At 42.9% G+C, this 10,128-nt stretch overlaps 1 protein-coding gene across 1 annotated transcript; it reads left to right on the top strand.

Annotated features, from left to right (window-relative positions):
* The first annotated feature begins 213 nt into the window (after positions 1 to 213).
* LOC138643482 (octapeptide-repeat protein T2-like) lies at positions 214 to 5,077 on the top strand. The gene is made up of 2 exons (XM_069732513.1): positions 214 to 299; positions 4,453 to 5,077. Exons 1-2 carry the CDS (start codon positions 214 to 216, stop codon positions 5,075 to 5,077), a joined length of 711 nt encoding a protein of 236 aa, XP_069588614.1.
* Positions 5,078 to 10,128: the final 5,051 nt, after the last annotated feature.

Here is a 10,128-nt window from a genome sequence, read left to right as displayed (position 1 = left end):
TATGCAAATGGCCCCTTCACAGCTCCTGTCTTTGTCAGGCTGTTTGGACTCGGGTAGGTTTGTATTTTTTATTTTAATGATATGGTGCAATGGGTAACTTCAAATTAATTACAAGGTTCTTGACTAATATGGGGGAGGCAGCGCTATTAAGGGTGGCGAGGATCCGAGAAGCACCTGCGCCTGGCACCAGCCCTCAGTCATGGGCAGGAGGCGATGGCAGAGGCTGGAGGAGGACCTGGGACCACCGGCCTACCTGCCATGGAGGAGACCCGGGACAGACCGAGAGGAGCTGCTGGCAGGTATCGTATGCTGACACCAGGACAAGGGCAAGGAGGAGGATACATCACTTGTTCTCTGCTTCATTTTACAATTTTAATATAATAATAATATCAATAAAGCAATTTTAGTCCTAAATATTTTAGACTTATAAACTACCTAGTAAAAAAGCATTTTCTGTAATATTTGTAAAGATGATAGATAGATAGATAATAAATAATAGATAGATAAAAGATAGATCATTGATAGATAGATAGATAGATAAATAATAGATAGATAGATAGATAATAGATAGATAGATAATAGATAGATAGATAATAGATAGATAATAGATAATAGATAGATAATAGTTAGATAGATAGATAATAGATAGATAATAGATATGGGATAGATAATAGATAGATAGATAGATAAATAATAGATAGATAATAGATAGATAATAGATAGATAATAGATAATAGATAGATAATAGTTAGATAGATAGATAATATATAGATAATAGATAATAGATAGATAATAGATATGGGATAGATAATAGTTAGATAGATAGATAGATAGATAAATAATAGATAGATAGATAATAGATAGATAATAGATAGATAATAGATAATAGATAGATAATAGTTAGATAGATAGATAATAGATAGATAATAGATAATAGATAGATAATAGATATGGGATAGATAATAGTTAGATAGATAGATAGATAGATAGATAAATAATAGATAGATAGATAATAGATAGATAATAGATAATAGATAGATAATAGATATGGGATAGATAATAGTTAGATAGATAGATAGATAGATAATAGATAGATAATAGATAGATAGATAGAGAATAGAAAAATAGATAATAGATAATAAAAAAATAGATAAAATATAGATGATAGATAGATAGATAGAATGGATAGATTGATTCAAATATTGACATGTATAAAATTATATATAAATACTTAGAAATATATATATATGTCTGTGTGCGTCTGTGTCAATAGATAATAGAGAGAGATAATATATATATACTGTACATAGATAGATTCTAATATGCTGAACACGTTAAAAAAAAAAAAAAACCATGGGCACCACTATAAACATCGCCATTATTCTCTGCATTTTTTACAGTTTTTTTTTTGAAACACACAATATGTAAGTGTTTACTTTAGCAAATCCTCCTAAATATTTGACACTTTGCTTTATTCATTTTTTTTCCGTTAACGTGTCATGTTTATTTTATTTCCATTGTATATAACCCAATTCACCACATTTGTTCTATTGTGTATTTTCTTTTCCTTGCATTGTATTTATTATTGTTTATTATCATTCCTCCAAGCATTCATTTCACGGCAAATAAATCGGTTTTAAAAACTAGCCTAAAGAGGCTGAAAAAAATGGAAATATATTTGTAAGATGGTTTTTTTTTTTGTGAGGATGTTATTAATGATGCGATTTTTTTCTGTAATTAAGAAAAGCACTTAAAAAGAAATGTCCTCCTGTACACAGAGGTATCGGTGTATCTGGAGCTGAGGCGGATGGCGGTACTGAGCGGTGTCTGTGGCCGGGACCGAGCGCCGGGTTTATCAGTGATTAATGGCGCTAATTAGCTCATCTCAGATCTATTATTTACAGCTAAAGAAGGACACGAGGACAACTCGACAGAGCGCGGGGGTCAAGAAAAAATATATGTTTTTTTAAAAATTATTTTATATGTCGGTTTTCTATTACAATGGTATATGATTAGTTATTGTTTTATTAATATATATATATATATGTGTGTGTGTGTGTGTGTGTGTGTGTGTGTGTGTGTGTGTGTATAGAGAGACTATATATGTATTATACAGATTTGAGTAATATAAAGCTTAAATATATCTATATCTACATATATCTATATCTATATATTTATATATATGTTTATTATTTATTCTTTTTATTATTATTTATATATAGATAGATAGATAGATAGATAGATAGATAGATAGATAGATAGATACACATATATATATAGACACATACATATATATGTATATATATATATATGTATATGTATATATATATATATAGTTCATTATTCAAATGATTGTAATAAATATGTTTATATAAATATAAATATTTATCAATCATCTAAATAATCCAAAACATTGCCTGTGTCCCCTGATATACAGAGAGAGAGAGAGAGCAAATGGCTTCCATGCACTCATTCAGATTACTTACCTGTTGTTATTTTATTTATTTTTATATTTCTACCCATACAATGGATTTGCCATTTTATCACGTGTTTTTTTTTCCTTTTCTTGGAAAAGCAAGGTAAGGCAAGGTAAAACCCCTGGCATTGGTGATTGGTGACACACAAAGATCTCAATTGAAAGGACCTGCTATTTATTAAAAAAAAAAAAAAAAAAAAAAAGAAGAATAAAAAAAGGCTGTTATAAAGTATCAGGAATAAATCCTTAATTGACATGTTAAACACACTGTACAGTATGGAATGAAAACAAAATTACAATCTTTGGGTCTTTTATGTAAAACACAGGCTTCCTGTAAACTCCCTTTAGCGACCCTTAACACCACTCAGCGCCCCTGAACAGAGGCAGTAAATTAACCCTTGGCTGTATATTATCAGCACATATGAATGACTAGAATGTCACCAAACCATAAAACGTGGAGTGTTCATAAAAAAAAAAGAGCGTTCATTTCCCACCAATAAGAACGTTGAAGCTTTTCAGTGATATCACTCATTACCAGACAAATGATTTTTTTTTTTTCCAATATTTAATGCTTTTTTTTTTTTTTTTTTTTTTTTTACAATAAAATCTCTAAGCTTTTAAGAATTTTACTGGAATATTATTATTATTTTTTCTTTTTTTAAAAAATGGGACGATTTACTTTTTCCTTAAATTAATTCTGCCAGTAAAGTCGCCGGATCTTTGTCTGTGGTTGGATTGTGTTAGACATAGATTATTAATCTCTTCTTTATTCCATTGAGAAAAAAAAAAAGAAATAGATTAGGAATGTTATGAAGGATTATTATTTATGTCTGGCAGATGGAGCTCTACTGTAAAAATACAACACACTTTCTGTCTTGTTGATTTTAATCTATTTATTTTTAGTTTAGTTTGTAACTTAAAAATGCTGCAGTGGAAATAATTTAAAAAAAAGGAATAAATTAGTAAAATATGAATCCAGGTGAAATGTGTCTGCTCAGTGGTGAATCCAAAAATTGCTAGGGATTTGCAAATATTTCGATTATATATATATATATATATATATATATATATATGTATTTGCAAGTGTAATATATACAGACATATATGTATATAAATATACCTACCTCCATATATATGTGTGTGTATCAATATATATCAACCTATGAACATCTATATTAACAGATGTGTGTGTATGTATATGCTCAGTGTATATCAGGATATGTATAACTATATCGATAGAGGTGTCTGGCCTGAATATATATATAAATATATATATATATATATATATATATATATATATATATATATATATATATATATATATATATAATGTGTATATATATATATATACACACACACAGATGTATGTGCATATGCATGGATAAATGTGTATGTATGAATGTGTGCATATATAAAACTATAGCGTAGTGACGTCACTCCCCTATGACATCACCAGACTGCGATGTGTTTGGTTTGGTCAGGCTGCTGAGTTGCAGGAATGTTGTCATTAATTTGCAGCTATTGACAAGCATATTAATGTTTTCTTTACAGACGGATAAGGGCTGCACACAGCACAATACACAGGACACATTGTGCGGCATCAGACGCTGTGCGCATAAAAAAGGCGCATCGATTGAAATAATAGACGCATTATTTTGATTTGTTCTGACATAATGGTTGACTTCTAGATCTCCTCCGCATTGATCTCGCCTGGTGTCCAGCCACATGGAAATGATAGAATTTCTCTCGTGTTAATGAAGAATGCTGGATCCACGTTAGAAGGCAAATAAAGAGGTTTCATGGTAACAAGTGCTGCCATGCGGCTCCTGCAGGATCGTGCGCCGGGATGGGGCTCAGGGTGCATGTGTTTCCACTTTACACATTGGAGAAACTGCAGCAGACAATAGTGCCAGAAACAATGGGAAATAGAAGGAGACGGAGGAGCATATGTGTTTCATTTCTTGTGTGTTACACAGAGAAGGGGAAGAAGAGAGAAGACCTGCAGGCACAACAAGAGAGGAGACCTGCAGGGAAAACAAGAGAGGAGACCTGCAGGGAAAACAAGAGGGGAGACCTGCAGGGAAAACGAGAGGAGACCTGCAGGGACAACAAGAGAGGAGACCTGCAGGGACAACAAGAGAGGAGACCTGCAGGGACAACAAGAGAAGAGACCTGCAGGGACAACAAGAGAGGAGACCTGCAGGGAAAACAAGAGAGGAGACCTGCAGGGACAACAAGAGAGGAGACCTGCTGGGGAAACAAGAGAGGAGACCTGCAGGCACAAGTAGAGAGGAGACCTGCAGGCACAACAAGAGAGGAGACCTGCAGGGGAAACAAGAGAGGAAACCTGCAGAGACAACAAGAGAGGAGACCTGCAGGGAAAACAAGAAAGGAGACCTGCAGGGAAAACAAGAGAGGAGACCTGCAGGCACAACAAGAGAGGAGACCTGCAGGGAAAACAAGAGAGGAGACCTGCAGGGACAACAAGAAAGGAGACCTGCAGGGAAAACAAGAGAGGAGACCTGCAGGCACAACAAGAGAGGAGACCTGCAGGGAAAACAAGAGAGGAGACCTGCAGGGACAACAAGAGAGGAGACCTGAAGGGACAACAAGAGAGGAGACCTGCAGGGAAAACAAGAGGGGATACCTGAAGGGACAACAAGAGAGGAGACCTGCAGGGACAACAAGAGAGGAGACCTGCAGGGAAAACAAGAGAGGAGACCTGCAGGGAAAACAAGAGAGGAGACCTGCAGGGACAACAAGAGAGGAGACCTGAAGGGACAACAAGAGAGGAGACCTGCAGGGCCAACAAGAGAGGAGACCTGAAGGGACAACAAGAGAGGAGACCTGCAGGGAAAACAAGAGGGGATACCTGAAGGGACAACAAGAGAGGAGACTTGCAGGGACAACAAGAGAGGAGACCTGCAGGGAAAACAAGAGAGGAGACCTGCAGGGAAAACAAGAGGGGATACCTGAAGGGAAAACAAGAAAGGAGTCCTGCAGGCACAACAAGACAGGAGACCTGCAGGCACAACAAGAGAGGAGACCTACAGGGAAAACAAGAGGGGATACCTGAAGGGACAACAAGAGAGGAGACCTGCAGGGAAAACAAGAGGGGATACCTGAAGGGACAACAAGAGAGGAGACCTGCAGGGAAAACAAGAGAGGAGACCTGAAGGGACAACAAGAGAGGAAACCTGCAGGGAAAACAAGAGGGGATACCTGCAGGGAAAACAATTAAGGAGACCTGAAGGGACAACAAGAGAGGAGACCTGCAGGCACAACAAGAGAGGAGACCTGATGGGACAACAAGAGAGGAGACCTGAAGGGACAACAAGAGAGGAAACCTGCAGGGAAAACAAGAGGGGAGACCTGCAGGGACAACAAGAGAGGAGACCTGAAGGGACAACAAGAGAGGAGACCTGAAGGGACAACAAGAGAGGAGACCTGCAGGGACAACAAGAGAGGAGACCTACAGGGAAAACAAGAGAGCAGACCTGCAGGGAAAACAAGAGAGGAGACCTGCAGGCACAAGTAGAGAGGAGACCTGCAGGGACAACAAGAGAGGAGACCTGAAGGGACAACAAGAGAGGAGACCTGCAGGGAAAACAAGAGAGGAGACCTGCAGGGAAAACAAGAGAGGAGACCTGCAGGCACAAGTAGAGAGGAGACCTGCAGGGACAACAAGAGAGGAGACCTGCTGGGGAAACAAGAGAGGAGACCTGCAGGCACAAGTAGAGAGGAGACCTGCAGGCACAACAAGAGAGGAGACCTGCAGGGGAAACAAGAGAGGAAACCTGAAGGAACAACAAGAGAGAAGACCTGCAGGGACAACAAGAGAGGAGACCTGAAGGAACAACAAGAGAGAAGACCTGCAGGGACAACAAGAGAGGAGACCTGCAGGGGAAACAAGAGAGGAAACCTGAAGGAACAACAAGAGAAGAGACCTGCAGGGACAACAAGAGAGGAGACCTGAAGGAACAACAAGAGAGAAGACCTGCAGGGACAACAAGAGAGGAGACCTGCAGGGACAACAAGAGAAGAGACCTGCAGGGACAACAAGAGAGGAGACCTGAAGGGACACCAGAGAGGAGACCTGCAGGTGCAACAAGAGAGGAAACATGAAGGGGCAACAAGAGAGGAGACCCACAGGAACAACAAGAAAGGAGACCTGCAGGGACAAGTAGAGAGGAGACCTGAAGGGACAACAAGCGAGTAGACCCCCAGGGACAACAAGAAAGGAGACCTGCAGAGACAAGAGAGGAGACCTGCAAGGACAAGAGATGAGATCTGCAAGGACAACAAGAGAGGAGACCTGCAGGGACAACAAGAGAGGACACCTGCAGGGACAACAAGAGAGGAGACCTGAAGGGACAACAAGAGAGGAGACCTGAAGGGACAACAAGAGAGGAGACCCACAGGAACAACAAGAAAGGAGACTTGAAGGGACAACAAAAGAAGAGACCAGAATGGACAACAAGAAAGAAGAACTGCAGAGACAACAAGAAAGGAGACCTGCAGAGACAACAAGAGAGGAGGCCTGAAGGGACAACAACAAAGAAGAATTGCAGGGACAACAAGAGAGGAGACCTGCAGGCAAAACAAGAGAGGAGACTTGCAGGCACAACAAGAGAGGAGACCGGCAGGCACAACAAGAGAGGAGACCTGCAGTGACAACAAGAAAGGAGACCTGGAACAAGGGAGGAGATCTGCAGGGACAACAAGAAAGGAGACCTGCAGGGACAACAAGAGAGGAGTCCTGAAGGGACAACAAGAAAGGACAACTGCAGGGACAACAAGAGAGGAGACCTGCAGGCAAAACAAGAGAGGAGACCTGCAGGCACAACAAGAGAGGAGACCTGCAGGGACAACTAGAGAGGAGACCTGAAGGGACAACAAGAAAGGAGAACTGCAGGCACAACAAGAGAGGAGACCTGCAGGCACAACAAGAGAGGAGACATGCAGGCACAACAAGAGAGGAGACCTGCAGGGACAACAAGAGAGGAGACCTGCAGGGACAACAAGAGAGGACACCTGCAGGGACAACAAGAGAGGAGACCTGAAGGGACAACAAGAGAGGATACCTGAAGGGACAACAAGAGAGGAGACCCACAGGAACAACAAGAAAGGAGACCTGAAGGGACAACAAAAGAAGAGACCAGAATGGACAACAAGAAAGAAGAACTGCAGAGACAACAAGAAAGGAGACCTGCAGGGACAACAAGAGAGGAGGCCTGAAGGGACAACAAGAAAGAAGAATTGCAGGGACAACAAGAGAGGAGACCTGCAGGCAAAACAAGAGAGGAGACCTGCAGGCACAACAAGAGAGGAGACCGGCAGGCACAACAAGAGAGGAGACCTGCAGTGACAACAAGAAAGGAGACCTGGAACAAAGGAGGAGACCTGCAGGGACAACAAGAAAGGAGACCTGCAGGGACAACAAGAAAGGAGACCTGCAGGGACAACAAGAGAGGAGGCCTGAAGGGACAACAAGAAAGGAGAACTGCAGGGACAACAAGAGAGGAGACCTGCAGGCAAAACAAGAGAGGAGACCTGCAGGCACAGCAAGAGAGGAGACCGGCAGGCACAACAAGAGAGGAGACCGGCAGGCACAACAAGAGAGGAGACCTGCAGTGACAACAAGAAAGGAGACCTGGAACAAGAGAGGAGACCTGCAGGGACAACAAGAAAGGAGACCTGCAGGGACAACAAGAAAGGAGACCTGCAGGGACAACAAGAGAGGAGGCCTGAAGGGACAACAAGAAAGGAGAACTGCAGGGACAACAAGAGAGGAGACCTGCAGGCAAAACAAGAGAGGATACCTGCACGCACAACAAGAGAGGAGACCTGCAGGGACAATTAGAGAGGAGACCTGAAGGGACAACAAGAAAGGAGAACTGCAGGCACAACAAGAGAGGAGACCTGCAGGTACAACAAGAGAGGAGACATGCAGGCCCAACAAGAGAGGAGACCTGCAGGGACAACAAGAAAGGAGACCTGGAACAAGAGAGGAGACCTGCAGGCACAACAAGAGAGGAGACCTGCAGGGACAACAAGAAAGGAGAACTGCAGGGACAGCAAGAGAGGAAACCTGCAGGCACAACAAGAGAGGAGACCTGCAGGCACAACAAGAGAGGAGACCTGGAACAAGAGAGGAGACCTGCAGGCACAACAAGAGAGGAGACCTGCAGGGACAACAAGAAAGGAGAACTGCAGGGACAGCAAGAGAGGAAACCTGCAGGCACAACAAGAGAGGAGACCTGCAGGCACAACAAGAGAGGAGACCTGGAACAAGAAAGGAGACCTGCAGGCACAACAAGAGAGGAGACTTGCAGGGACAACAAGAGAGGAGACCTGAAGGGACAACAAGAGAGACCTGAAGGGACAACAAGAGAGGAGACCTGGAACAAGAGAGGAGACCTGAAGGCACAACAAGAGAGGAGACCTGCAGGCACAACAAGAGAGGAGACTTGGAACAAGGGAGGAGACCTGCAGGGACAACAAGAAAGGAGACCTGCAGGGACAACAAGAAAGGAGACCTGCAGGGACAACAAGAGAGGAGGCCTGAAGGGACAACAAGAAAGGAGAACTGCAGGGACAACAAGAGAGGAGACCTGCAGGCAAAACAAGAGAGGAGACCTGCAGGCACAGCAAGAGAGGAGACCGGCAGGCACAACAAGAGAGGAGACCGGCAGGCACAACAAGAGAGGAGACCTGCAGTGACAACAAGAAAGGAGACCTGGAACAAGAGAGGAGACCTGCAGGGACAACAAGAAAGGAGACCTGCAGGGACAACAAGAAAGGAGACCTGCAGGGACAACAAGAGAGGAGGCCTGAAGGGACAACAAGAAAGGAGAACTGCAGGGACAACAAGAGAGGAGACCTGCAGGCAAAACAAGAGAGGATACCTGCACGCACAACAAGAGAGGAGACCTGCAGGGACAATTAGAGAGGAGACCTGAAGGGACAACAAGAAAGGAGAACTGCAGGCACAACAAGAGAGGAGACCTGCAGGTACAACAAGAGAGGAGACATGCAGGCCCAACAAGAGAGGAGACCTGCAGGGACAACAAGAAAGGAGACCTGGAACAAGAGAGGAGACCTGCAGGCACAACAAGAGAGGAGACCTGCAGGGACAACAAGAAAGGAGAACTGCAGGGACAGCAAGAGAGGAAACCTGCAGGCACAACAAGAGAGGAGACCTGCAGGCACAACAAGAGAGGAGACCTGGAACAAAAGAGGAGACCTGCAGGCACAACAAGAGAGGAGACCTGCAGGGACAACAAGAAAGGAGAACTGCAGGGACAGCAAGAGAGGAAACCTGCAGGCACAACAAGAGAGGAGACCTGCAGGCACAACAAGAGAGGAGACCTGGAACAAGAAAGGAGACCTGCAGGCACAACAAGAGAGGAGACTTGCAGGGACAACAAGAGAGGAGACCTGAAGGGACAACAAGAGAGACCTGAAGGGACAACAAGAGAGGAGACCTGGAACAAGAGAGGAGACCTGAAGGCACAACAAGAGAGGAGACCTGCAGGCACAACAAGAGAGGAGACTTGGAACAAGAGAGGAGACCTGCAGGCACAACAAGAGAGGAGACCTGCAGGGACAACAAGAGAGGAGACCTGAAGGGACAACAAGAGAGGAGACCT

The sequence above is a fragment of the Ranitomeya imitator genome, chromosome 1 (genome assembly GCF_032444005.1).
Source record: "Ranitomeya imitator isolate aRanImi1 chromosome 1, aRanImi1.pri, whole genome shotgun sequence".
Classification (NCBI taxonomy): Eukaryota; Metazoa; Chordata; class Amphibia; order Anura; family Dendrobatidae; genus Ranitomeya; species Ranitomeya imitator.
Note: the sequence above shows the minus strand (reverse complement) of the source record. Positions and strands in the feature narration are given on the sequence as shown.

Coding starts and splice junctions, on each gene's coding strand:
- LOC138643482 (XM_069732513.1), top strand. CDS start 214: ATGGCAGAGGCTGGAGGAGGACCTGGGACCACCGGCCTACCTGCCATG. Junction 300..4,452: donor CCGAGAGGAGCTGCTGGCAG/GTATCGTATGCT, acceptor TGTGTTACACAG/AGAAGGGGAAGAAGAGAGAA.